Raw genomic sequence first — 27,625 nt, forward strand, 5'->3', positions numbered from 1 at the left:
GCAGTTAAAGGAAAGACATAAAATGAATAACAAATTATACAGTTTTGATTAAAAGCTAGAATTAGAGCTGCAGTTATGTCTAAATGACAATACTCTGATCTCCAAAATGTACAAATTAACACATAAAATAGGAAGTTGGAAGCTGAATTAATCAAAGATTGATGGGCACAGAATTTGGAACTAACATTGTTTTAGGATATTGAATGGGATTTTGCACAGATGAAGTTTTTGAAAGAAATTGGAAGCTGGCCTTAGCATACCTGATGGGAGAATTTAAGAAATAAAAACAAGAGGAATTTATTGATCTAGAAGTACAGAGGGTTAAATAAAACTATGCATAAACACTGCGTAGATCAGTGTAAGGAGCAAAAGTGGTGGGTAGCAATGAGGGTGGGCTGAGGGGTAATTGCATTGTGTAACATGCATTGTGGATGTATTACAATTTTAAAATAAAAATCCTTTAAAATTAAAAAAATACTGCTAGATTTTTAAAAACTTTTTACTATTAGATTTTTTAAACTTTTTGGTTTTTAATGTATATGTTTTTTTAATTCAATGTCTGTTTATGTGGCATTGAATTGTTGCCTACCTGTAAGTTGCCCTGAGTTCCCTTTGGGGAGAGAGAGGGCAGGGTATAAATATAGTAAATAAATAAATAATATTGGTGGGAAGTCCTAAAATGATTATTAAAACTTTTCACATTAGCAGGTCGATCATTTTACCAAATGCATAGCTATCCATTTTCCAAACCCACATCATTTTTTTCCCAGCTGTCCCTTTTTTTCAGCTTCAGAACAACCCAGATCCATGTTCCCCTGATTTGCATATTTAATGAGTAATTCAAACTACATTGTGAGATCTGTTCTCGTTTCTAGAATATCTCTTCCTTGGAGAATGCAAATAGGTTGTTCTTGCCAAGTCTTGGATGGCTGAGTCAGAAAAAAAGGATTTTTTTCCTAGAAAGGCTGAAACCGGTCTGGAAATCATCTACATGGATATCCTCTTACAAGGGAGTGGAGGCTCCACTCAATAGTATCATTATAGAAGCATCCTTTCACAGGCATTTTGGTCTACAAATTACTATATATATAACAGTCTAATGTTCTCTGTATATCACTCAATGCTGTATTATATAAGTTGTATATATGTTCAATGTTATCTCTGTGATTTATGTACTACTGCTTGTTGTGGATTTGTGTCTTTGCAATTTTGGGAATCCATTGTCTTTCGAGTTCCTTCCAAAATGTGTCAGGTTAAAAAAAAACTAGCTTACTCGTGAATTGGTTAACCAGTTAAAAATCATGAATAAACCAGGTTTTTTTTAATCTGACACATTTCCGGGGGGGTGAACCCTTAAATTCCCCCCTCGAGCTACAGATCTGGTCTTCCGATATTATTTTAATCCAACAAAATCTCAATCCTTAATTAGAATTAAAGTCTTTCTGCATTAGTAGGTTTTCTCCTAGAGGGCATATTCCACTGGAGAGAATTTCAGATGTGTCACTACAAGAAAATAACAGATTCACGAGGAAGATCATTATTTCAACAAATGAGTATCCGAGCAGGGCCAGAGGAAACCACATATTGAAAGATGTCCTGTATCTTCTCTTTGTAGTTCTTGTTTTGAATACAGTTTCTGACAGGGCAAACAATAATTTTGTGGTCACATTAGCTTCTCGAACATCATCATTACCATTCCCTCATTTAGTCTCACACTTTATAGATACTAATAATTTCTCCCACACCACATCTTAATAACAAAACACTTATCCACTCAATGCATTCCATGCCAATTTATATCTGTTACTATTTCCTCCCCTGCATGGCTTTCTAACGTGCAGGGGCTCTGTTCTCTTTTAGAACGTACCATCTGTTCTGGACCCATAACTCTCTTTTTGCTAAATAGTGACCCATTGAACACACTGGATTTAAAAAGTGTGCTTAGTGTAACTTATGGCTCAAACACCAGTGCAGAAAGGGGTAAAGTTAAAGAGCCCCTATCCCATCAGAATAAGCCATCTATATTTATATAAATAAAAATGTAATGTTTGTTTGTGGTATTCACTGAACTCAAAAACCACTGGGGGAATTGACACCAAATTTGGACACGATACACCTAACAACCCAATGAATGTCCTTCACTCAAAAAAATTGATTTTGACATTTGGGAGTTGTAATTGCTGGGATTTATAGTTCACATACAATCAAAGAGCATTCTGAACCCCACCAACGATGGAATTGAACCAAACTTGGCACACAGTTCTCCCATGACCAACAGAAAATACTGGGAGGGTTTGGTGGGCATTGACCTTGAGTTTTGGAGTTGTAGTTCACCTACATCCAGAGATCACTGTGGACTCAAACAACGATGGATCTGGACCAAACTCAACACGAATACTCAATATGCTCAAATGTGAACACTGGTGGAGTTTGGGGAAAATAGAATCTTGACATTTGGGAGTTGTAGTTGCTGGGATTTATAGTTCATCTACAATCACAGAGCATTCGGAACCCCACCAACAGTAGAATTGGGCCAAACCTCCCACACAGAACCCCATGTGGGCCACAGCAATGCGTGGCAGGGGGCGGCTAGTCTATATAAATAAAAGTGTAATGTTCGTTTGTGGGATTAACAGAACTCAATAACCACTGGACGAATTGACACCAAATTTGAACACAAGACACCTACCAAAGCAATCTATGTCCTTCACACACACAAAAAACCAACAAAAAAATTAACCAGAAAGAACTTAATCTGCCACAAAGCTAAATGACAATACAGAGCATGCAATAAAACCACACCCAATAATACCTATATGCTGTTAATAATAATATCTGTGTCTATAATCATAATAATATTTATACACCTATAATAATAATAATAATAATAATAATAATAATAATAATAATATCTATGTAATATCTTTGAACTGGGTTATATGGCAGTGTGGACTCAGGTAACCCAGGGCCCTTCCACACATCCGTATAACCCTTTGGCTTCGAGGAGACTGAGATGGGCCTATATTAGGTTGAAACTTTGCCACTTCAGTTGTGTATTGATAGTATAGAAAGCAGCTCTTCCTCTTTTCTTTCTTTCCCATTTCTCCACAATGGGCCACAGCAACGCGTGGCCGAGTACAGCTAGTACGCAAATAAAAATGTAATATTTGTTTGTGGGATTAACATAACTCAAAAACCACTGGATAAATTGCCACCAAATTTGGCCACAAGACACCTACTAATCCAAGGAGTGACCATCAGTAAAAAAAAATGAGTTTGTCATTTGGGAGTTGTAGTTGCTGGGATTTATAGTTAACCTACAAAAGCATTCTGAACTCCACCAATGATGAAATTGAACCAAACATGGCACACAGGACTCCCATGACCAACGGAAAACACTAGAAGGGTTTGGTGGGCATTGACCTTGAGTTTGGGACCAATAGGAAATACTTAAGGCCATCCAGTCCAACTCCCTTCACTTGAACAAGAAAACATAATCAAATACTGTTTACCCACAAACATAAAGAAATTACATATATTAGAAACCAACACTTTCTCATTACTTTATTATATATATGTGTATATTTATGTATATATATATGTATACTAGGGCTGGTCAATTCGTTTCGTTAATTCGTAATTCGTTAAAAAATTCGTTAATTTTTGAATTACGAAACGATTACAAAACATTTTTTTTAACCTGGAAGTGTTTTTAAATATCGAAACGGCAGGCGCCAAAAAATTTTGTATTTCCGTCCATTTCGGAAATACGTAAGATGGCCGCCTGCCGATGCTTGCTGAGAGGGGCGAGCGAGAGGGGCGAGCGAGCGGCGAGCGAGAGGGGCGAGCGAGCGGCGAGCGAGAGGGGCGGAAGCACTCTCTCCTGACATTTCACCCACATCTATGGCAGGCATCCTCAGAGGTTGTGAGGTCTGTTGGAAACTAGGCAAGTGGGGTTGATATATCTGTGGAATAATGTTCAGGGTGGGAGGAAGAACTCTTGTCTGCTGGAGCGAGAGGGGCGAGCGAGCGGCGAGCGAGAGGGGCGGAAGCACTCTCTCCTGACATTTCACCCACATCTATGGCAGGCATCCTCAGAGGTTGTGAGGTCTGTTGGAAACTAGGCAAGTGGGGTTGATATATCTGTGGAATAATGTTCAGGGTGGGAGGAAGAACTCTTGTCTGCTGGAGCGAGAGGGGCGAGCGAGCGGCGAGCGAGAGGGGCGAGCGAGCGGCGAGCGAGAGGGCCCGCCAGAGTGAGTGCCTGCCTTCCCTCCTTAATAATAATTAATAATAATTAATCCCTATTCTACTAAATTAATAATTAAATTTAAAAAATATTTAAAAAATATTGGAAAAAAAAGGGCGCCATCTTTACAAAATGTTTTGTAAATATTTACAAAATTTCGTAAATACCGAAACTTTTTTTTGGGAAAGTTTTGTAATTATTTTAAATATCGAAACAAAAAAAAACCCCAATTACAAATCGATTTTAGAAACAAATTTTTGCGTTGTTACCCAGGCCTAATGTATACATATGTATATATATGTATACATATGTATATATATATGTGTATATATGTATTTATATAAATATATACCCATGTAATTTTTATTGCAAAATTATGATGAGTGGGAGAAAGGTGCAAAGGTGAATGCAGAACAGAGGCCTTTTTAACATCTTACATCTTTGTCTTCTTCCATTCTTATCGAATACAAAAAAGGTTTCTGTGATGTTAAGAAAAGAGAAAAAAGAGAACATTTCTAATCTAAAACAGAAGGATAGAAAAACAGGCGTACAAAGTTGAGGGGAAAAAAAGGAAAAAAACATGGTGGTATGGGAGAGTCAGCATACCTGCCATTTCAAAACTCCTTGGCATATCTGACACTACCATTATGAACTATATGGAGGAAGGGTGGGTTCCTAAACATAACCTCTGTGCATGCTAATCGCAACTTTAAAGGCGCACGAGAAGATAACTAGCTGTAATAATTATTTACTTCTATCATGCTTTGTGTATGTAAATCAAAACAGTGAAATGATATGGCTGGTGATTGGAAAGCATGCTTGGGGAAGGGCTATGATGAAACTAAATGTTAACCTCTTACTTATTCTCAGATACAAGGAAGCTATCAGTGTCTTCACTCTTCAGATATCTGAAACATATATTGGACGACACGGAACATAGGTCAGACTGGTAAGATTTTCTTTCATGCTCTCTCTTGTGCATTCTGTGAACCTTTAACAAAATTTTGCTTGGTTTGAGCTAGGAAAAGAATGCATAGTCTCTTAATAATGCTTTAAAAACATTGTGATACAATTAATATATTTTTTCCAATCTCTGATGGAAGTAATCTTAAAGAAAAACGGAGTGTGTGAGAACCATTCAAATGACATTATTTGTTTTTGTTGTGTGCCTTCTAGTTGTTTTGACTTATGAAGACTCTAAGGCACATGTGTCAAACTCATGTGCCTTAGAGTTTTATGTGGTCCTCCAGATGCTGGGCTACAACTACTGTATTTCTCATCATTAGACATCATGACTAGAGCCAGAGGCGGCCCTAGGTAATTTTCAATGGAAAGCAAACAGTATTTTGGTGCCCCCCCCCCCAACCAATCACTGATATTTTCTGTTTGTCGTGGGAGTTCTGTGTGCCATATTTGGTTCAATTCCATCATTGGTGGAGTTCAGAATGCTCTTTGATTGTAGGTGAACTATACATCCCAGTAACTACAACTCGCATATGTCAAGGTCTATTTTCCCCCAAGAGCGCCTCAAGAGCGCCCCTGGGCAAAATCAATTATACTGCAAATACTTACTTTGTGTAATGGGTTGAGCGGCCCCTGACTAGAGCTGACAGGATTTTGGAGATAGTGACATTTGGAGGGCTCCAAATTGTTCTGTTTAGTCAGGATAGTGGGGTTTGAATTTAGATACAAGGCTTGTGGATATGATGTCTGACTTAAATCTTATTGAACCTTTCTCCAACCTCAGAGTCACAAGTGCTGTTGGGTTGCAATTCCCACTATCCACAGTCCTTATGGTGGATAATCAAAAAATATGGGAGTTGTCATTCAATGACATGCAGGTAACAAAACTGGGTAGTAACTAAAGAGCGCTGACCACTCAGTAAACAAATTACAGTTGGTCCTTTGTATCCACGGATCCTCCATCCATGGATCCAACAGCCCTTTGAAGGTAACCATAAGGCTGATGTAGTCCTCAATGAAAATGAGTTTGACACCCCTGCCCTAATGCAACCCTATCATGAGATTTTATTGGGAAGATCTATTTGGGATTGTCTGCCTGCATATGTGAGTGTGAAACTTCCCCAAGTTCACCCAGTAAATTTCCATGTTTTTGCAAGGATTTGAAGCTTGGTGTCCAGCGTTGTAATCCATTGCTCATACCACTATCCCATTGCTGCCTCACTTGTTTTATACCAAGAATATGTGTGTGTGTGTGTGTGATAGCTCCATAAGGTTAAGATTTGGCACAGAAAACAAGGATTTGAAGCTTGGTGTCCAGCGTTGTAATTCATTACTCATACCACTATCCCATTGCTGCCTCACTTGTTTTATACCAAGAAATATATATATATATGTGTGTGTGTGTGTGTGTGTGTGTGTGATAACTCCATAAGGTTAAGATTTGTAGTTATGAGGTTGTAGACCTCATAACTGAAGGCACAGAAACCAGCCTTCAGTTATGAGGTCTACAAACCACCAAATTTCTGACTACCCCCAAACTAGAATTGGAACCACTTTGACTTGAAAAGCTTCTGTGATTTTATGTATTGCTCTTGGGAACCTAAATTTTAAACATATGGTTAGAAATTCTACATAAACCACAGACTTTAGTTCACATTTCTTTATGAGTGGAACCGGAAGCAGTAAAAACAGGCTTCTGTCCAGACTAGATGAGGGATCATAGCTTTCTATATGAGCTATATGAGCTGAGTTTGGTTCGGGGGGGGGGGGGGGGGGGACTGAGTGTGAGTGAAAGATGGTCTACCATAGCAAACCTTTTGTATCGTTACCCCAATACCTCCATGCATATGGGATATATTGAGCATGGTGATCAGATCATGATATGAATAAACATAACAGTTTAAATAATGTACCAGTCAGGCCTTTTTTTAGACCACCATGAGAATTTCAGGGGGGGGGGGGGGCTGAAGCCCCCCAAGCCCCCCCCCCCCCCGGCTACATGCCTGGAGCCTGTTAAAACAAAAAAATGTTGTTTTTTTTATTTTAGCTTATCACTTTCATAGACATTGTGAAGGAGGCACTAGGCAAACTTGGCATGAAAGCAGCCAATCATTATTCAGAGAGGCTGTGAAATGGGAGCGTTGATTGCCGACTGTAAACCACCTTGAGTCACCTTTGGGCAGAGAAAGGCGATATATAAATATGGTAAATAAATAAATAATCTTGCTAATTACACTGGATTTTTTTTTTTACAGATAAGATGCCTTCATTTATTGTGCTATCTTTTTTTATCATGGGCTTTATGGAATCAGAACAATCCTTAAGGAAAAAGCGAGAGGTGGACCCTGAGATATTCATGAATATTGTAAGTCTATTATCTATTTCATGTCAGAGGGGAAAAAAATCTATTGCAGTCTGTGCTCCACATTGCCAGTTTTAATATATCTTCCTAACAAGGATGTAATGCAACAAATCCATAAACATTTCTTTTACATCCATAAAATGTAAAAGCTAAGCTAAGCTGCAGAATTTGCTGTTTGGAAGGTTAGAGGTTCAAATCAGTCGATTGGTGTGAGCTCCCTTTGTTAGCCTCAGTTTTTACCAACCTAGCAGTTCTAAAACATGCAAATGTGAGTAGATCAATAGGCGCCACTTTGGCGGGAAGGTAATGGCACTCCATGCAGTCATGCTGGCTACATGATCAAGGAGGTGTCTACGGACAACGCCGGCTCTTTGGCTTAGAAATGGAAATGAGCACCACTCCCCAGAGTAGGACTTGACTAGACTTAATGTCAAGGGGAAACCTTTATCTTTACTTATATGTGTGTGTATTTTTATATGCTTCTCAAGTCATTCCATAGATTTTGTTTGTTAGAGTCAATCACACCAATTATATCTTCCTTTCCATTTCTGAGGGGGGGGGGGGGGTCAAGAGGAATGTTATTTTCTATTCATTGCCCTGTAATGTAAGAAGAAGTACGCAGTACATTTTGTGAAGAACAATTCTATGGGATTATTTTATAAATAAATATACAGTGGATTGTTGAAGGCTTTCATGGCTGGAATCACTCAGTTCTTGTGGGTTTTTTTTCGGGCTATATGGCCATGTTCTAGAGGCATTTCTCCTGACGTTTCGTCTGCATTTATGGCAAGCATCCTCAGAGGTGAGGTCTGCTGGAGCTGGGAAAAAAGGGGTTTATATATCTGTGGAATGACCAGGGTGAGACAAAGCCCAACTTACAAAAGCCCTTTGTCTCCCCCTGGTCATTCCACAGATATATAAACCCCTTTTTCCCAGCTCCAGCAGACCTCACCTCTGAGGAAGCTTGCCATAGATGCAGGCGAAACGTCAGGAGAAATGCCTCTAGAACATGGCCATATAGCCCGAAAAAACCCACAAGAACTGAGAGAATATACAGTGGGCTCTGCTAGGGTTTGGTTCCAAGACTTCTGAGGGATACCAAAATCCATGGATGCTCAAGTTCCAGGATATGCAATGTTGTAGTAAGATAGTGTCTCCTATATCAAATGGAAAAATCAAGAATGGCTTTTGGAAATTTTTAAAATAATATTTTTATGCTCATTGAACCCATGGATATGGAATCTAGGGATACAGAGCGTCAACTGTATGCAGTTTTCTGTACAAAAAAATTCATCGCAGTGTAAATATAGAGTTTAGAAGAACCACATGAATTTCCACAAAAAAACAGTTTTCTGAAAGACCCTGTTAATATTTCCCATGAGCTATATAAAATGTTTGTTTTATTTCATGAGAGGAATTCTAGGAAATATTCATCTCAAATTTACAGAGCAGAAGTTGGTGACATCACTGCTGGCATCAGTAAAAACTGTGATGATATCTTTGTTGTACTATTTTAAGCTTTATGTCAGTGTGTTCCTCTCCAGGCAAATCTACTTGACCTGTTCTACGAATTATTCCCACATACTGTGAGATCATAGAGGAGGGAACAGAATGGTGTAGAGCAGGCAATTTTGTGCCCCATTTTTTTAGTGCATGGATTCTCAAACTTTTTCAGCCTCAGAACCCTTTTTGAAGCAAAGTTCTCGTGGAGCTACAATAAATGTTTATATATTATCTATATAAATAAAAATGTAATGTTTGTTTGTGGGATTAACATAACTCTAAAACCACTGGGCGAATTGACAACAAATTTGGACACAATACACCTATCAGGCCAATGAGCGACCATCACTCATAAAACACTGGAAAACACAGTGGAAGATACTTAAAAAGCCAAAAATATTTAAAAATGCATTACAACGCATGCACATAACCACATAAATACATATATACACAAATATATATGTAAAAAAGGTAAAGGTTGTCCCTTGACATTAAGTCCAGTCATGTCTGACTCTGGGGTGTGGTGCTCATCTCAATTTCTAAGCTGAAGAGCCAGCGTTGTCTGTAGACACCTCCAAGGTCATGTGGCCAGCATGACTGCATGGAGCACCGTTACCTTCCCGCCGGACCTCCTCACATTTGCATGTTTTTGAACTGCTAGGTTGGCAGAAGCTGGGGCTGACAGTGGAAGCTTACGTCGCTCCCTGGATTCGAACCTGCGACCTTTTGGTCAACAAGTTTAGCAGCTCAGTGCTTTAACCCTCTGTGCCACAGGGGGCTCAAATATGTATTTATACACAAATATATACAGACATATATGCCGACTGGCCACAGCAATGTGTGGCAGGGGATGGCTAGTACTATATATAATGTATATATATCAGGCATGGACAAGCACATGAGGGCCGGGATAGTGGCAGATGGATGGAGAGGGTTTGTGTGAACTAACTGAAAAAAAATTGAACAAATTCCTTTGCACACTGCACATATTTCATTTGTAGTGTAAAAAAAGAAAAAGAAAGAACATTATAATATTTAAAATGAAGAATAATTTTAACCAACATAAACTTAACAGTATTTAAGTGGAAGACCCCCAGGGACCATCCAGTCCAATCCTTCTTCCATGCAGGAAAAGCACAGTCAAAGCACCCCCAACAGATGGACATCCAGCCTTTGTAACAACAACAACAGGAACCCCAGGGGTCATCTAGTTTAATTCCCCTTTGCCATGCAGGAAAAAAAAATCAATCAAAGCACTCTCTGAGCGGTGGGAGGGAATAGTGCATTGGAAGCAAGCAAGGTGAGGGGGAAAGGATCTGGGCAGTGAGGAAGGCGAGGGGAAAAAAACTTTTACCATGAGGAAGCCAAGGGGTAAAAGGCTTTTGGTGGTGAGGGAGGCAGGGGGAGGAGGAAGAAGGAGGACGGAAAGCTTGGAGGAGGAGGAAGTGGGAAGTGGAGCCCCTCAGTATGCTTCATGGAGCCCTAAGAGCTCTGCAGAGCATACTTTGAGCACCACTGTTTTAGTCAAACTATAAATTTTTCCCCAGTGGTGACAAAAAGTAGTCTTGCCCAGTTGCCTCCCCTCTCACTGAATATATACCCACATCAAAAGAATTTTACTCACATTTCCAATTATGATTGGACGGGGTATCTATGTGCAGAGTGAAGTCATCCAGTACCAAGGCTACCCTAATGAAGAGTATGAAATCCTTACCGATGATGGCTATTTTCTCCCAATCAACAGAATTCCGCACGGCAGGAAAAAAATAGAGAAGACAGGTATTTCATCATTTTTGCTTTATTTAATTTTTTAAAAATCATGTAAAATTGATTTATATTGGTTTTTCTTCTAAATGTTTTATTTCTGTTTTGATTTTTTGCTGAAGAAATCTTTGAACTATTAATTTAATTTTATTTATTTATATCTAGCCTTTCTTCAATATAGGTAGGTACCAATGCAGAAAACAATGCAGATTTTTTAAAAAAGATAAATGCTCAAAAGTATATATACTTTTGAGCATTTATGTCAGGAGCAACTTGAGAAACTGCAAGTCGCTTCTGGTGTGAGAAAATTGGCCGTCTGCAAGGACGTTGCCCAGGGGACGCCCAGATGATTTGATGTTTTTATCATCCTTGTGGAGGCTTTTCTCATGTCCCCACATGAAGAGCTAGAGCTGATAGAGGGAGCTCATCCCCCTCTCCCCGGATTTGAACCTGCGACCTGTCAGTCTTCAGACCTGCCAGCACAGGGGTTTAACCCACTGCACCACCGGGGGCTCCATATAAAAATTAAAAAGCATATAAAAATAGAAAACAATGCAGATTTAAAAAAAAGATAAATGCTCAAAATTAGAAACATAAAAATTAAAAAGCAATTAAATGATTTATATCATTGGAACTATTAAAGATTAAAATATTGAAATGCATTAAACATTAACTTGAATTAAAATTATTTAGTTATTGATTGTCAAAACAATTTGTTTAATCAGTCATTTGATGCACTCCAGGACAGGAATAACCCTCTGACTTTAAAACACCATACGATGTATAGAAAAATAATCCTTTTTTATTGAAGTTTAGTAAAATAGTCAGTTGAAAATACATGCTTTTAAGAAAGCAAAGAAGTCCCAATAAGGTAAAAAGATCAGCAGGAACAAAGTATTCCAAAGTAGAGTTCAACAAAATACAAAGGCAATCCAAGGCAGGGTTTAACAATGCACAAAGGCAAAATCCAGACTTTGTAATCAAATCCAAAAAGACCAAAAAGTCCAACCATGAACAAGCACCCTTAACATGAATCTTCCAAGCAAGGCTTCCATGGAACAAGAACTAGGTTTATGAAACGATGCTTCATCCAACACATTTCCCTTGAGGCAAACCTTATATCCCAACACTCAGAAACTGGTTTCGCTTTCTTCGGCTATTACTCCTGGCTCTTATCTCTTGGAGCCTGGAGGAGCGACTTAACCCTTGACTAAGCTGTCTTTCTGGCTGAACTCCAGCCGTCTGTCTATGAGCTCCTTATCTTTCTGCTGATTAAATTCTCCAGGCGTCAGGTTGTTTTCAAATCCCAAATCTTGGGAGTTCACAGAGTCATGGAGTAAACCATCATCCCTATGCCCTGCAGGAACATTCTCATGAGAAACTGCCCTTTGAACTGGCGTCTCTCTGTCATTCTCTGCATGAATATCACTGACCATACCATCTCCATCTTGAACCTCAGTGCAATCATTTCCCACATCATAAGCACCGTGATCCTGAAACACCAACACTGGCTGAATTTCAACACCATTGTAAATTAGTGAAATAGAAATGCTTTAAAAATATTAATAGAACGTGGGGTGTGATTAAATTGTCCAGTTGGACAAATTAGGAAATGGAGATGAGGAAAACAATTTTATTTTAAAATGAAGTGTTTTGATGTCCAATTTTATTTCTGAATCCTGCATATCCATACAATTTATTAGATTAAATTAAATTCTCTATTTATTTATTTATTTATTTATTTATTTATTTATTTATTTTCTTCCTTTTTATTCTGCCTTTCTCCCAAAATGACACAACACAAATTAAACATGATGTCAATAAATATAAGTATGAACTTTCCAAAACGATTAAATCATTGTATCATGAAGCAGAAGCCCCCGGTGGCGCAGTGGGTTAAACCCTTGTGCCTGCAGGACTGAAGACCGATAGGTCGGAGGTTCAAATCCAAGGAGAGCGCGGATGTTCTCTCTCTGTCAGCTCCAGCTCCCCAGGTGGACACATGAGAGAAGGCTCCCACAAGAATGGTAAAAACATCAAAACATCTGGGCATCCCCTGCGCAATGCCCTTGCAGACGACCAAATTTTTTTACATCAGAAGTGACTTGCAGTTTCTCAAGTCACTCCTGACATGAAAAGAAATCATAAAGCACAAAAATTAAAATACAATTAAATGCAATTAAAATGCCCTTGCAGACGACCAATTTTTTTTACATCAGAAGCGACTTGCAGTTTCTCAAGTCACTCCTGACATGAAAAGAAATCATAAAGCACAAAAATTAAAATACAATTAAATGCAATTAAAATTACAGTAAAACTATACACCCCCCCCCTCCTCCAATCCCATCCCATCTCATCCCACTAACAACAGTTTATTGCCTTCATAATATTTCGGTCCCACTCTTCTGCTGGGTGACTAACTCCTGTCTAAACACAGGTCTTGTTAAGGAGCTGCATCATGCATCCTCAGACTATAATATTTAAAATCTGAAATTCTGAATGGCTGTTTCCCTTGTTGAAAGTTTATTTTATACCCATTTGTTTTGTTTTCAGCTTCAAAGACTGTTGTGTTAGTTATGCCTGGTTTACTTACAAATGGTGGATCCTGGGTAGCTAATATGCCCAACGACAGCCTGGGTTTTGTACTAGCAGATGCTGGCTTTGATGTCTGGCTGGGAAATAATAGAGGATGCAGATGGTGTAAAAAACATCAGAATTTTTCAATAGACAAAGAGCAGTTTTGGGATTTCAGGTGAGTTGAATTAATGACTGGGAACTGGGTGCTAAAGTGTTCTTATATTTGTTCATTTTATAAAGCTTTTATACAATATATGTATAATGCTATGTAACACATTTTTTGTTCCTGGGTTATAAATGCCATATCCTAATTAGCCCTATCAAAACAATATGGAAAAAGTTTATTAAAACGCAAAAAAACTTAGTTTATTGTGGGGCATCCTGCAGCACATTTTGCTCTAGTTTTTCAGAGAGTATCTCATTGAGTCTCAACCAATTCAACATAATTTGTGGAAGCAAAAAAAAAACAAAACAAAACAAAACAAAAACCCCAAAGTTTCTGGAGTATAACAATTACTTTCAAAGGAAGTACCAGACAATAAAACAGAAAATAACACTTTCAAACCAGGTGCAGAATTTTTTAAATTTTGCTACATAGTGTAATTGATTTGTGGTTCTACTTGTTCTACTTGCAGTTTAAATTGCCAAAATATAACTTATCGGTAGATTTTATAATTATGAAGAATTATTCATAAGCTTTCATGGTTCTAAAAATTGCCAGTTAACACCCGTTATTTTAAAAATAACTGCTCAACTTTTCAATGTAACTTTTATTTTTATATATAGTTTAAGATATTAATTGTGAACAGGTTGTTCTCTAAATAAGAAACCTTTGCCGTGCTTCATAAGGTATGAAAGCCACTCCAAGTACTTCCAGATGACTTGTTTAGTCTTTGCATTGCATCCATCCTTTCCTCTTTTCAAGGCAAGTTATGGCTTTCCCTTGCTTTTCCCTCAAGGATCTCTTCCCCAAATTTGCCAACAACTGCTGCACCTGTCTAAATTTATGAAATGCAATTATACCACTTGGTGGGAAGAGAAGCTTGGTGATCACATCTTGCCTTACCTATTTTGAATTCAACTTTCTTAAAAGTCTATGGAGAGCTTCTCTATGAGAGAATCCCAGCCCATGTACCTCTGGTTTCAACCTGTTGCACTCTAACCTTGAGACACCTTTTCACTCACTACCACGTTAAAGTCCAGTAGTACTAACTACAGCAGTTTAGTAAGAAACATATGTACAAATAGAAGAAAGGGCATTTCCCCAAAGAGCAGTAGAAAAGGAACTACAAAATAGCAGCAGTCAATATACAAAAGAGCAATCACCTAAAAATGGCAAAGTTCATGAACTCAAGAGAGTCAAAATCACAAATATAAATCCATGAGCACAAAAACAGTAACTTTGTCCAAGGCAAACCCTTCCAGGAACATAGGCAAACAAGGAAACTTGAGACAGGAACCCACATTTTATGGCAAGGTTGTCTCCTCTGAGAGACGCCAAGTAAGCACCACTTAATTTATACCCAAGCCCGACCAAGAAGCCATGAGATCATGCCTCACACATCTGGGTTTCAAGAACTTCTAACAGAATCTATCCCAATGCCCAATTAACCTATCTTTCACTCCCTCCATCTGGTCACCTAATCTGATACCACAGGAAAACTCCCCTTATGCTGAAAGTTGATTCCCAAGAGAAATTGACCTTTCACCTGTTGCTAAAGAATGAACACTGGAATCCAAAACATCCTCTGTCTCTTCTTCAAGTGCCTGCCATTCTTCCTGATCACATACAGACTCCTCAGGTTGAAACCCATCATCTCCCTCATCCTCTGACAAATCTCCAGTCCCTTGCCGAGCCCGACATAACCTACAAGAAAGTAGTTAAAACTGGGAGGTGGAAAGTTAAATCATAAAAGCTTATGAATAAATCTTCATAAATTTAAAACATACCCTGGACTTTACTTCACAAGACGACTGGATCTGGGGCGGATCTACTTTGTAGAATGAATGCAGTTTGACATCACTTTAATAGTCATGGATCAATGCTGTAGAATCCTGGAAGTTGATGAGGCACTAGCATTATTTGGCAGAGAAGGCTAAAGAACTTGTAAAACAACAACTCCTATGATTCCATAGCATTGAGCCATGGCTGTCAAAGTACTGAAAACTACATTAACTCTACAGTACTAATTCTATCCCTGGTCAAATATTGAAAAGTCAATAAAAGATGGTGTGCTTATTGATCATATTACATCAGAATATAATTGTGACTAATGTTCAATGGGTCTTGGTCTCAGATAGTTGGGTATTGTGTGATTGCCTTCAGATAGATCACGAGACTAAACATTGACTTTTATTTAATGTATTTACTTTCAACATACAGCGAGCTTTTGTCATGTGTATTCCTTCAGATTTTTTTCTACCAGATACAATTCCACCAATTCTAATTACATAGTTCTCTGAAATGTTTATTAGAGGCTGTCATGTTCCTCCTACTCATGTTGAATTGGTTTGGAAAGCAAGTCCAAGTATTTAAAAATTACAAAATGTCTTTTTAAAAGTCAATCTTACTTGAAAAGGAATCCCATCAACAGATCATCTCAAACCTGCTTCTCATCTGGAACAAAAGCAAAAACAGTGATCAATCAGAGGCAGAGAGAATTGATGAAGAGGGCTGTTCCCTATGGAAAAAATAGTATTATGTCTCCAAGGGCTCTTCTTAACATACTCTAATGTGGACAAAACCAGTATAAAGGGGGAGGGGCTAAATGATGTTTGCCAAAATACATGCTGGATTGCATTATTGGCCTAAAACATGTGTTAAAAAGATGTACTTAAAATCTAATTTTGTCCAGAAAATGTGCATATTTGCATCACTATATATCCCTGCACTCAAGGAAAACACTTGACTGGTGTGGGCTGATCCAGCACATATGAGCATTTTATAATCCCAAAACAGCTGATTAAGACTGTAAACAAATGGAACCATGAACACACAGGTGGCTAAACCGAAACACAATTGGAAAGCAATTCCTATGAGAACTCTCTGCAAGCATCCCTTTGTTCATTTGTTTACGAAATTAAACAGAGTTTGAACTTACATAGAGGTTACTAGCATGTCAAGCAAGTTATCCCAAAGGGAAATGGGATTGAAGAGGGGAAAAGTAAAGGCAGCAGGCAGGTGAGAAGAGGTAATGACAAGAAATCTGCTTGTGTGCACATTCGGAGATCTGCCACAGTGCTTAGAGATGCACATCTCAGAGAGTCAATTTTTAAGAAATTAAAAGAAAAATCTGGTAGATGTCTCACATTCATCTTGCGGATTTTTAAAATCTGCTACAAACTAACATGCCAGGAGACTGGGGGAGCATTTACTAGGACTGGCAGCTCCATGTTTGGACTTGCTGTCAGTTACCAGGATTTTTTGCTCTACTTATTTCTCCCAGATTATGAGATTGTCTGGAAAAGCCCCAAGTGTTACAACATTATGAGTGGCAGAGAGCAGAAGAGATCTGATTTTTTCCCTTTCTCCTTCTGCCAGAATGCTTAAGGTTTCACTGCTGCTGTTGTTATCCTGGCCAAACAGATCTTGTTGATGGAAAGAGGGTTGAGTCAGTTTTATTGCTAAGACAACTATCTGTTGTGACTTTATACTATCATAAATGCTGCTATGGAACTGATTGAACTCTCTCAGAGTTGCACAAAGATGGCATCTCATTTAAGGTTATATAATGGTGAGAATGAACTCATTTGAGATATGTTCTATGGCTACATGGACTGTTAAAAAGTCAAATACATGGGTCTTCAGTCCAATGAGACCTGGACTCTCCTTAAAAGCCAGGGTGACTAAACTGAGGCCAGAGCTTTAGACAAGAAGATTGCCATATTTTCTGGCATATAAGACGACTGGGCGTATAAGATGATCCCCAACTTTTCCAGTTAAAATATAGAGTTTGGGATATACTCGCTGTATAAAACTACCCCTCTTCCAACACACACCAAATAAAAAATTAAAAAGCATCAGATTTTATTTCAATATGGTAATTTTCCTATTACTGTACCTCCTCTGCCTCTCAGATCTCGCACCTGCGCACCTGCACCACTTCACTTCAGTCTTCAGGAGCGAGATCTGAGAAGCAGAGGAGGTGGTGTGGTACTAGGATACAAGGGTGGGCCAGACAGGTAAAAGATGTGTGTTTTTCTGGGCCCAGAGCCACTCTATCTCTTTTTTCCATACCCCGGGTGCTCTGGATGCTCCACCCATCACTTACACCTTCCCGGTGAGGCGCCCCTTCAGCTCACCATCGGGACCGCATTAAGTCCACAAATCCTGATGAATGGGTTTTCTTCTACTGTAGTTGTACAGCGTCACCCTTAATGCTGTCATACAGTCACTGCATATGGCAGGGAGGCAGCCACTGCCATTTTTGAGCTCCCCCCACCATATGAGGCAACCACAGATTCTCCAATCAGATTGGAAGTTTCAGCACCCGCTCTATAAGATGACTCCCAACATATAAGATGACTCCCAACATATAAGATGACTGCTGGCTTATAAGATGGCCCCTGACTTTTGAGAAGATTTTCTTGGATTAAAAAGTAATCTTATACACCAGAAAATACAGTACTTACTAGAAAAGGCATTAATGCTTGGTAAAATGGAGGGCAGTGGCGACCCCCTCAGACAAGGTAACTTTTGGCAGCATGTGTTGGATTTTCTATAGTTTTATGATGAAGCCCGCTGGCTCCCATCCATGATATTGAACTACTTCCAGTGGGGCTCCTTCATAAAACTATATAATAATAAAATAATAATAATAATATAAGATCTGCAGTATGCTGTTGCAGGAGCAAACTAGGAGGCATCTTTTGCTACATTTGATTCAACAGGGGGAAGCTGGGCAGTCGATGCTTCCCTCATGGGATGAGGTAGGGGGGAGCCAGGTGATGTAGGGCATGGGAGGATGGGTTCCCCCCAGCACCAAGAACGACTAGATTTGCCATGATGCGTGGTGATTCTAGTGGCCCATCTGATGAGTTTGTCAGTAAAGAGGAAGACTACATTCCAGATGGATAGACTCAACTGGAGAAGCAATGGCTGTGACTGTGAATGACCTGAATAGGGCTGTTGAGAACGGAGTCATTTGAAAGCCTCCCATTCATAGATCTCTGTAAGTCGGTCAACAACAATAAATGCATAGTAAGTCCAAGACAAACTACTGTAGAAACTAAAGTTCCATGAGAGAAATACTGTACTTGTGGAATTTTATGTTGTACAAGCAATGAAGACAATCTTGCCTGACTTCCATCTAATCCAGAGAATTCACAGGGACATCATAATGTTCACTGAATTTGATTTTGGCATGAGTATAAGGAAGCCCAGAGCTCTACTTGTGGCTGAACTTGGTAAGCTTAACAGTATTTATTGTGTGCTCACTGTCAGTAGGAATATCAATATGACATGGAAGTGTAAAATAATAATAATATAATAAATTATTATTTATTACATGCCTCTCCTTTTGTCTTGAGGCACCTCACAATATAATTAAACACATCTATGAAATCACATATTTAAACATAATTAAATGCAACTAAAAACATAAATGAAACGTACACATATTGAAATATACGAGACAAAAATGAAAACACAATAAACATTGGATATGATTTAAAAGTCATAGCTCAAACTGACTAAGTAGGCCTGCCAGAAGAGATCGGTCCTCAGCTGTGTTTTAAATTCTGACAGCTCATTTAGTTATCGGATCTTTTCTAGCAAGTAGCATGTGGATGGGACCAAAATCTCTCATTGAGATGCTGCCTCAGGCTTTAATTCCTCAAAATCTTTCACTGCTAGATAATATTGAATGAATGAATGAATGAATGAATGAATGAAATACCACCGTTAGCATGCTATATTTTGACTAGTCTACCACAGATTGCTATGCCAGAGTAACACTGTTCTTTTTGTTTTATTGCAGCTTTCATGAAATGGCGATGAATGACCTGCCAGCCATTATAAATTTTGTTCTATCTAAAACTGGACAGAAAAAGATATTTTACATTGGCCATTCTCAGGGCGCTACTATAGGTATGTTGTGGAATTTGCACATTGCTATTGAGCCAAGCTGGAAATAGACTAGTGATGGGAATGCAATTCGGTATTTAAACATGTAAGGAATTGTGTGTGTTTAAAGAGGTTGCACATGACAACTTTAACAGAGCTTAAAGGTTAAAGGTTTCCCCTTGACATTAAGTCCAGTTGTGTCTGACTCTGAGGGTTGGTGCTCATCTCCATTTCTAAGCCAAAGAGCCGACATTGTCCATAGACACCTCCAAGGTCATGTGGCTGACATGACTGCATGGAGCGCCGTTACCTTCCCGCCGGAGCGGTACCTATTGATCTACTCACATTTGCATGTTTTTGAACTGCTAGGTTGGCAGAAGCTGGAGCTAGCAGTGGAAGCTCACGCCACTCCCCGGATTCGAACCTGTGACCTTTTGGTCAACAAGCTCAGCAGCACAGCGGTTTAACCCACTGAGCTGAGCTTACTTCATTGAAATTACCTTAAAATTGAACATGATCATCCTCCGTGGTTTGACTTCTTTCTATAAAAATAAATAAATGAATGGAACATAGGAAGTTGCCTGTTGGCCCAACTGTGTCAAAAAACATTGATTGTGAAGCAGATTTTTAAAATTTCAATGCATTTTCCCAGCTCTTGGAAATGCCAGGAATCAAATCACCATTGAACTACTACCCAATCCAATTACACTATTAGATGACCTGCCAATAAACAATTCATCTGATAGCAGAAATTCCTTGCAATCATGGGAATTATAGATTGCTGGTGCCTCTCTAAACTTCTAAGCTTCCATGATTCCATAGCATTGAGCTATGGCAGTTAAAGCGGTGACAAATTGCTTTATTTCTGCAGTGTAGATTGATCCTTTTTTAAGTTAGATGTATCCTTACTCTCTAGAAACTTAGGGTTCAGCAACTTGTAGGCTATGGCCCAGATTTGGCCCCATGTGTCCCTGCTGCTAGCATACACACACTCCCCCCTCCCACCTCCTTTTGACAATCAGCATTCCTGATGTCAAGTGGAATAACTGGGGGTAGAGGGAGACTTATTCAACCAGTTAGTCTCACTGTCTCTGTGCTGTTATGGATCCAATCCATCAGAATTGCAGCCCCAAAGCCAGCACGATTTCCACAGGTGTCTGTGGAGCAGCAATGCCAATTGAGCTTTGTCATATTGGGGGAAGAAGGCTCCATCTCCCCTTTCTTCAGTGACACCAAAGTAGCCCCCGGTGGCGCAGTGGGTTAAACCCCTGTGCCGACAGGACTGAAGACCGACAGGTCGCAGGTTCGAATCCGGGGAGAGGCGGATGAGTTCCCTCTATCAGCTCCAGCTCCTCATGCAGGGACATGAGAGAAGCCTCCCACAAGGATGATAAAAACATCAAATCATCCAGGCATCCCCTGGGCAACGTCATTGCAGACGGCCAATTCTCTCACACCAGAAGCGACTTGCTCCTGACACGACCAAAAAAAAAGCTTTCCCTTTCCCCTAGCCATCTTGCTATGCTAATCAGAATATTGGTGGCATTAAAGCATGGACAAGCATGTGTATTCCTAAATCTTTTCAGTCCATTGAATAATACCTTTAAGGTTCGGATTAAAATCTGTATGTACTATGTGGTCCTGGTATCAGATGCTGCCCTGAAAAAATGTGTATATTAGAGGTGCACAAATGTTAGTTTTTAATTTGTTTTTCAGATCAAATTCATTAGATTGTGCATATGAACTAATATTACAAACATTCAGGAAAGGTGTGTGTGTGGAGGGGGGGGGGATTTAGAAATTGAAACACTCACCAATGATTTTCATTAAGATTCTGTAACATTTAAATGCCTCTCAAAGTCAATTTAATTTTCAGTATAAGCATGAAGCAATTTTGGTAAAGCCAAGAGAACTTAAAGTGTTTAAAAAACCAATCCTTTTTCTTTGGCCCGATTGCTATAAGGAAGGCACTGGCGGTGGGACTAGCAATGCTAATGGGTGGGAGACTGAGAATACAGCATTCTTAGAAATGTAGTTTGGGAGGTGAGGCCCCCTATGGCAGAGAATGCAAAAGGACCTGCCCTAAACTACATTTCCCAGAATTATTGAATGTGCAAAGAGGACTAAATTATGTAAGCAATAGTATAAATCTGTGCTAAATTGAAGTTCTATGGTTAACACTGTTAGACAGACATTAAGGGTTGCTGTTGTGGCTTTTGGGGATACATGTTTTTGTTCAAACTTTTAAAAAACCCCAAAAATCTGTAGATGCGTGAATCTTTCTGAAACTTCTGAGGTTATCCTGTGCATTCTATATAAAATTCAAGTAGAGATAGCTATTGTGGGTTTTTTTTTCAAAAATGTTTTTTTTATAAAATCTTTGAAAATTCCCCAAAAATCTGAGGACAAGTGAAACGTTCTGAAATTTGGTGGTTTAAGAGTGGTAAATGTGCTCCACCATTGTAGCAAATTTCAGTCCAATAGCTTTAAAATGAGCTAGAAAGGAGCCCCTGAAGTTTCCCCAATTATAGTAATTTAATTATGTGCATGAGCAATTACTGTAATGAGCAATTACTGTAATAAAATAGTAACAAAATTTCATTACTGTCTTTATAGTAATGAATTTTCCACTACTTATACATTAGAAGCACTTTAGAAATACCACCCCCACCACACCCCAGCTTTTTTTATGGATAGCACATGCCTAGTGTATACTCCTGCTCTACTGTAATCATAGGCTTCTGTTTACACAAGTAATTCCTCTATAGCTGAAGATAACTTACTTACCTAGAGTAGATCCATTGAATAATTGGGGCTTAAGTTAATTGTAACTTATAAGTACTAAAAGTTGAATATCCTTTATTCAAAATGCTTGGAATCAGAAATATTTTGGATTAGGGAACCCTTGTATTTGCATATACACACATAATAAGATATTTTGGAGATGAGAATGAAATCTAAGCATGTAATTCATCTACATTCCATTTGTACCTCATATACATAGTCTGAATATACTTTTATACATTGTTTTAAATAATTTTGTACATGAAATAAAGTTTGTGTACATTGAGCCATCAGAAGGCAAATATGCCTCTTTCTCAGGTGTCCATGTGGACAATTTCAGATTTTGGAATTTAAGACAAGGGGTGCTCAGCTATTCATTTCAGAGTGTTTAAACTAGGAAGGACTAACTCAAGATCTAACTCTGCTTGTTCATAGTTGCTCATCACTAGATTCATTGGAACTCCTCCAAGTATAGAGAATAATTGCATGTGATGGCCGGGAATGCAATTATTAAATGTGCTACATTTAAGTTACTCAATTTAAATGTAGCACATAGAAACAGAGTAAGTTTTAGAATAATTATTAAACTATGACCCATACCAAAAGCGAAAGAGAAATCATAAAAGAAAATGGATATCAGTGATCAATATGTAATTAACATTATGTGTAGGCAGGGGAATTTACTGGACGCCAAGGGCGGAGTAGAAATATTTTCTGAATTTGTATTTCGAAATATCTTGACATGACTTTTAATTTCAAAGCAGTCGTATCATTGAAGAAATCAATTGCGATTTTATCTTCTACTAAGCATTATTCATTAGAGTAAAAGGGATAAAAACTAGTTTACGTTTTGCTGTGAGACTAGAAAAGTCGGGAAACGTGACGGGACTTAAATTACATGATCTGTGTATTATATCTTGACACAATTAAAATAGATATAGCTTCGGCATTGATTGTTTGTCATATGTGTGTATTCTGTAAAGCCACACCGAGTCTCCTTTTTGGCGAGAAGGACAGGGTATAAATACTGTAAACAAACAAATAAATAAATACTAGGTGAAACTCAGAACAAAAAAAATGAACTTAAGAAGAGTGCATACTACATATTCTTCCATATGAAAAATAATTCCCAACCATTCTTTGGGCAATTATAGATAACATACTGAATAGGGCTTCATCTAATGTTTGTAATACACAGTTTTTAAAATCAGTGCAGAGTTTGAGTCAAATCCAATCATTAGTTTCATTTGAGTAGACCTGATCAATCAAGAAATAGTGTATCCCTAGTTATGTCCCATTGATTCTTCTATTGGGGAACAACATCTGGATTTATCTCCCTAGATTTGTCCATATGCTACCAAAACAACTGTAGAGCTCTATTTATAAGCAATTCTATACCTGACGGTGTTTGTAACGCTAATGTAATTCATATTCTTTTCTTCCAGCTTTCATTGCATTTTCAGAAATTCCTCAGTTGGCTCAGAAAATCAAAATACTTTTTGCATTTGGTCCTGTAGCTTCCCTGAATCATAGCAAATCTCCATATACTAAAATTGCATTTTTAGCTGACAATGCAAGAAAGGTATGTGTAGCTTTTTAATAAATAATCTCGATGAAGATAATGTGTTTGAAACCATTATATTTAGGTATATTTAATGATTATTTAATTCATCTTATTGAACACAATCTAGCAGAAATAGATCACACGTGTCATGTGAAATGTCAAATAGGCTTGGGTAACCACGGAAAAATTTGGTTCTAAACTCGTTTCGTTTTTAGGGGGCCCTTGCGTTTCGTTTTTTAAAAGAATTCCGAAATTTTCCTTTAAAAAAGTTCGAAATACACGAAATTTCGTAAAATTACTAATCGATTTGTTAATGGCGGACACAATTGCGCAATATGCTAAAAAACCCTCCAAATGGGACAGGGGGAACTTCTGAAGCTTCCCTCTCCCTCTGTTGTTGACTGTTGGTGTGATAATTTATTTTTTATCACTGATAAAACAAACAACAACTATAAAACTTGTACCAGACATACGGAAATAATTATGAAACAATTTCGAAACAATTTCGAAACACTGGGCGGCGGCATGCCTTGGATGTGCTCCCAGAGGCATTCTGGGCAGTAGTTCCCTGGCTCCTACTGCTCCCAGAATGCCTCTTGGAGCACATACAAGGCATGCCAATGCCCAGCGCTGCTGGGAGTCGGCGTCCGGAGGCGCTTCCTTGGGCCTAGGCAAGCCCAGTGGCCTTTGGAGGATGTAAGCGATGAGGGCGGAGGAGGTCCTTGAATGGAGAGCGGCGGGGGGCCACAGGGAAAGCCCAGTGGGTCATCACCCCCAACTGGTCTCCATGACAATGTGGCCTGCCACTCCTCCCCATGCCCTCCCTCCCTCCACCCCCCCTCCCTCCCTCCTTCCCTCCTCAGGCCGCACCATTAAGGGAGATTTTTTCTTTTACTTATTATTTTAATTTATATCCGGCGTACTAGATGACCCCCAACTTTTCATAAGATTTTCCAGGTTTAAAAGGTTGTCTAGTACACTGGAAAATATGGTATCTGTTGTCCTAGTAATGATCCTAGAAGCTTGAAGGAAATGTGGTTCTCCTTTAAAACAAGATATGTGCACTTCTTGTTAACAAGAAAATGCTTTCCCGGGGAAAACTTATAGGTGTGAGTAAAAATAAGGACCTCGTCAGACAGGGGGAATTTAGCATCCTAGGATGATTCTACCCCACCCAATGCCGGCCATTACAAGATGTCATGAGACTTCCAGTGGAGGTCCTGCCCCCAACTGGGTTGAGAGTGTCACTGGATGCTTTCCCCACAACATGGAATGCTTCCCATCTTGTACTGGCTCCAATTGAACCAGCATGGGCACTTGCCGGGAGGGTGATTTCCCCATGTGATCGGGAAAGTGTCATCGAGAGAGAACTGCATGCGGGGTGATGGATTCACCCTGCTGTCCCTCTTCTTTCTCAGCAAAGCCAGGGGAAGTGCCTCACTTTTGTGATGAGGTCCTAAGACACAAATAAAGTGTGTATTTACTATTTACTCCCAAAGCATATGGTATTAGTGAGTTCTAAGCTCTTAAATAAATTGTTGAAGTAATCCATTAATAATAATAATAATAATAATAATAATAATAATAATAATACTTTATTTATATCCCGCCATCTCCCCGAAGGGACTCGGGGCAGCTTACGTGAGGCCAAGCCTGTCAAATACAAATACTACAGTACATCAACAAGCAAGCAAGCAAATAAAACAATATAAATAATACAGTTAAACATATAACCAATAACACACAAAAGATTTAAAAACATTATGGCAGGGCCACATGTACATTACAATTTTAAAACCCTGGGCGTGTAAAGAATAGGGTATGTCTAGGCATGGGAGTTTCAAAGAGTGATATGGGGGGAACAATCAAACGGATAGATAAAGTGCTTCAGAGGATGTATAGAGGAAATTGGTCAGATCTGGCATTATTTCTTTCATTCAGGGAAGGCACACTGGAACAGCCACGTTTTCAAGCTCCTCCTAAAGACTGCCAAGGTGGGGGCTTGTCTGATATCTTTAGGTAGAGAGTTCCAGAGTCAGGGGGGCCACCATAGAGAAGGCCCTTTTCCTCGTCGCCACCAATCGCGCCTGCAAAGGGGGCGGGAGCGAGAACAGGGCCTCTCCAGATGAACAAAGAGATCATGTGGGTTCGTACACCCAAAATGCGGTCACGCAGGTAGGCGGGTTCCAAACCGTTCAGGGCTTTGTAGGTAAGAACCTGCACATTGAATTAGGACTGGAATGGAGCTCCTTAAGGAGCCAATGGAGCTCCTTAAGGAGCCAATGGAGCTCCTTAAAAAGGGGGGTTGACCGCTCCCTGTAAGTCGCTCCAGTTAGTAGCCTGGCTGCAGCCTGTTGAACCAATTGAAATTTCCGAGCCCTCTTCAAGGGCAGCGCCACGTAGAGTGCATTGCAGTAATCCAATCTTCGCTATTAATAGCAGTTTCACATATCTTCAAGATGATCTGGAACATATCCTTTGGAGGATACAGGAATCGAAACATAAGTTTTGAAATAGAATTCCTCGCACACTTTTAATCATAAGAACAACATGTATGTAAAATGATATCTTGTATTCAGTGAAAAGGACTACCACGCAGGGAATCTTGGCCTACCAGATGTTTTGGGTTATAACATCTACATTACCTTACAATTGACCCTGTTGGATCAAACTGGAGAGAGGTAGGACAAATATCCAGAGGACTAATGGTATCCTAGCCTCAATGTAGTAAATCTCTACTACAGGAGGAGGTGATCAGAGTGGAGAGAAAGCACCCGTGCTGTCGTGTGACAGGAGAGTAGAGGGAGATTTATTATTTATTTCTCTGAATTCTGCCACCAACTGGTATAGTGGAGGCCAATTGTTATATGTAATCTATGGTAACTGCTACCAACGTGAGGTATGAGGTATTACTGTGAGATATGGCAATACAGACACAGAATGGATGGAGATGAGACTGTCTTTAACAAAAGATAACTGGTTTATTGAGTACAAAGCGTGTGGTTGCAAGTTGTAACTTATTTTATAGAACTTTGAATAATACTTGGTTAGTTAAACGTTTCACTCTTCCAGGTTACACAGTACCTTACTGAGGTGAAGCTCTTATTACTAAACAATGTTTCAGTACAGGAATATCTTCCCTATTTGATCTTTCCTTGATCAAATAAAATAACAAGCTTATCCTTTACCCTTTCCCTTGACTAAAGAAAACTGGCTATGTTTTTCCATTCAACCTCCTTAGACTGAGAAACCTCCAGTAGCTATTAAGGCTTCCCAAAGCCACAATTCTTTGCTTCACACTTCACTCTCCCACTCTACTCTTCACTTCCACTCTTTTACTCCTCTCAGATACAAAATCAACTCCTAACTGACTCTCCAACTGTCTGTTTTCAAAACTCTCTCTACTTGGCTCCTCCCACTCCTCCTTTTGCCAGCTTGCCTTGGTCTCCATGGCAACGCTGACTGAGGATCTCTGAAATAGGCTGCTCCAGTGTTACTGTAGCTAACCCAATATATACAGTTTAAAACATGCAAAGTATTAATAACTTCTGCACATATGGTATTTAGTTTGTGAGTCTAGGCACCTAGTATTCGTGATGGATGGCACTGTAATGATATCCCAAGTGCAGTTTCCCACCTTTCTTCATTTATGAATGAAATCACTTCTCTTACATGACATAAAGCTGGGAGGGCAATGGAGAACACCACTGAAGAAGGGATTAGAAACAGGATATATTGATTCAGTTCAGAGAACATAAAAAGGGAGATGGACATATGGACATTTCCATGAATTTC

General features: G+C 39.1%; 1 protein-coding gene across 1 annotated transcript in view; it reads left to right on the top strand.

The window, feature by feature from the left end:
• Positions 1–5,132: 5,132 nt before the first annotated feature.
• LOC132771122 (lipase member M-like) overlaps positions 5,133–27,625 on the top strand; it is a 28,537-nt gene continuing 6,044 nt past the window's right edge. Inside the window, exons 1-6 of the mRNA XM_060768770.2 lie at positions 5,133–5,198; positions 7,468–7,577; positions 10,739–10,856; positions 13,395–13,593; positions 19,397–19,506; positions 23,712–23,848. Of these exons, the coding sequence (XP_060624753.2) occupies positions 7,473–7,577; positions 10,739–10,856; positions 13,395–13,593; positions 19,397–19,506; positions 23,712–23,848 (669 nt within the window). The 5' untranslated portion in view covers positions 5,133–5,198; positions 7,468–7,472. The remainder of the gene's footprint in view (positions 5,199–7,467; positions 7,578–10,738; positions 10,857–13,394; positions 13,594–19,396; positions 19,507–23,711; positions 23,849–27,625) is intronic.

Source organism: Anolis sagrei, chromosome 3 (assembly GCF_037176765.1).
Source record: "Anolis sagrei isolate rAnoSag1 chromosome 3, rAnoSag1.mat, whole genome shotgun sequence".
Classification (NCBI taxonomy): domain Eukaryota; kingdom Metazoa; phylum Chordata; class Lepidosauria; order Squamata; family Dactyloidae; genus Anolis; species Anolis sagrei.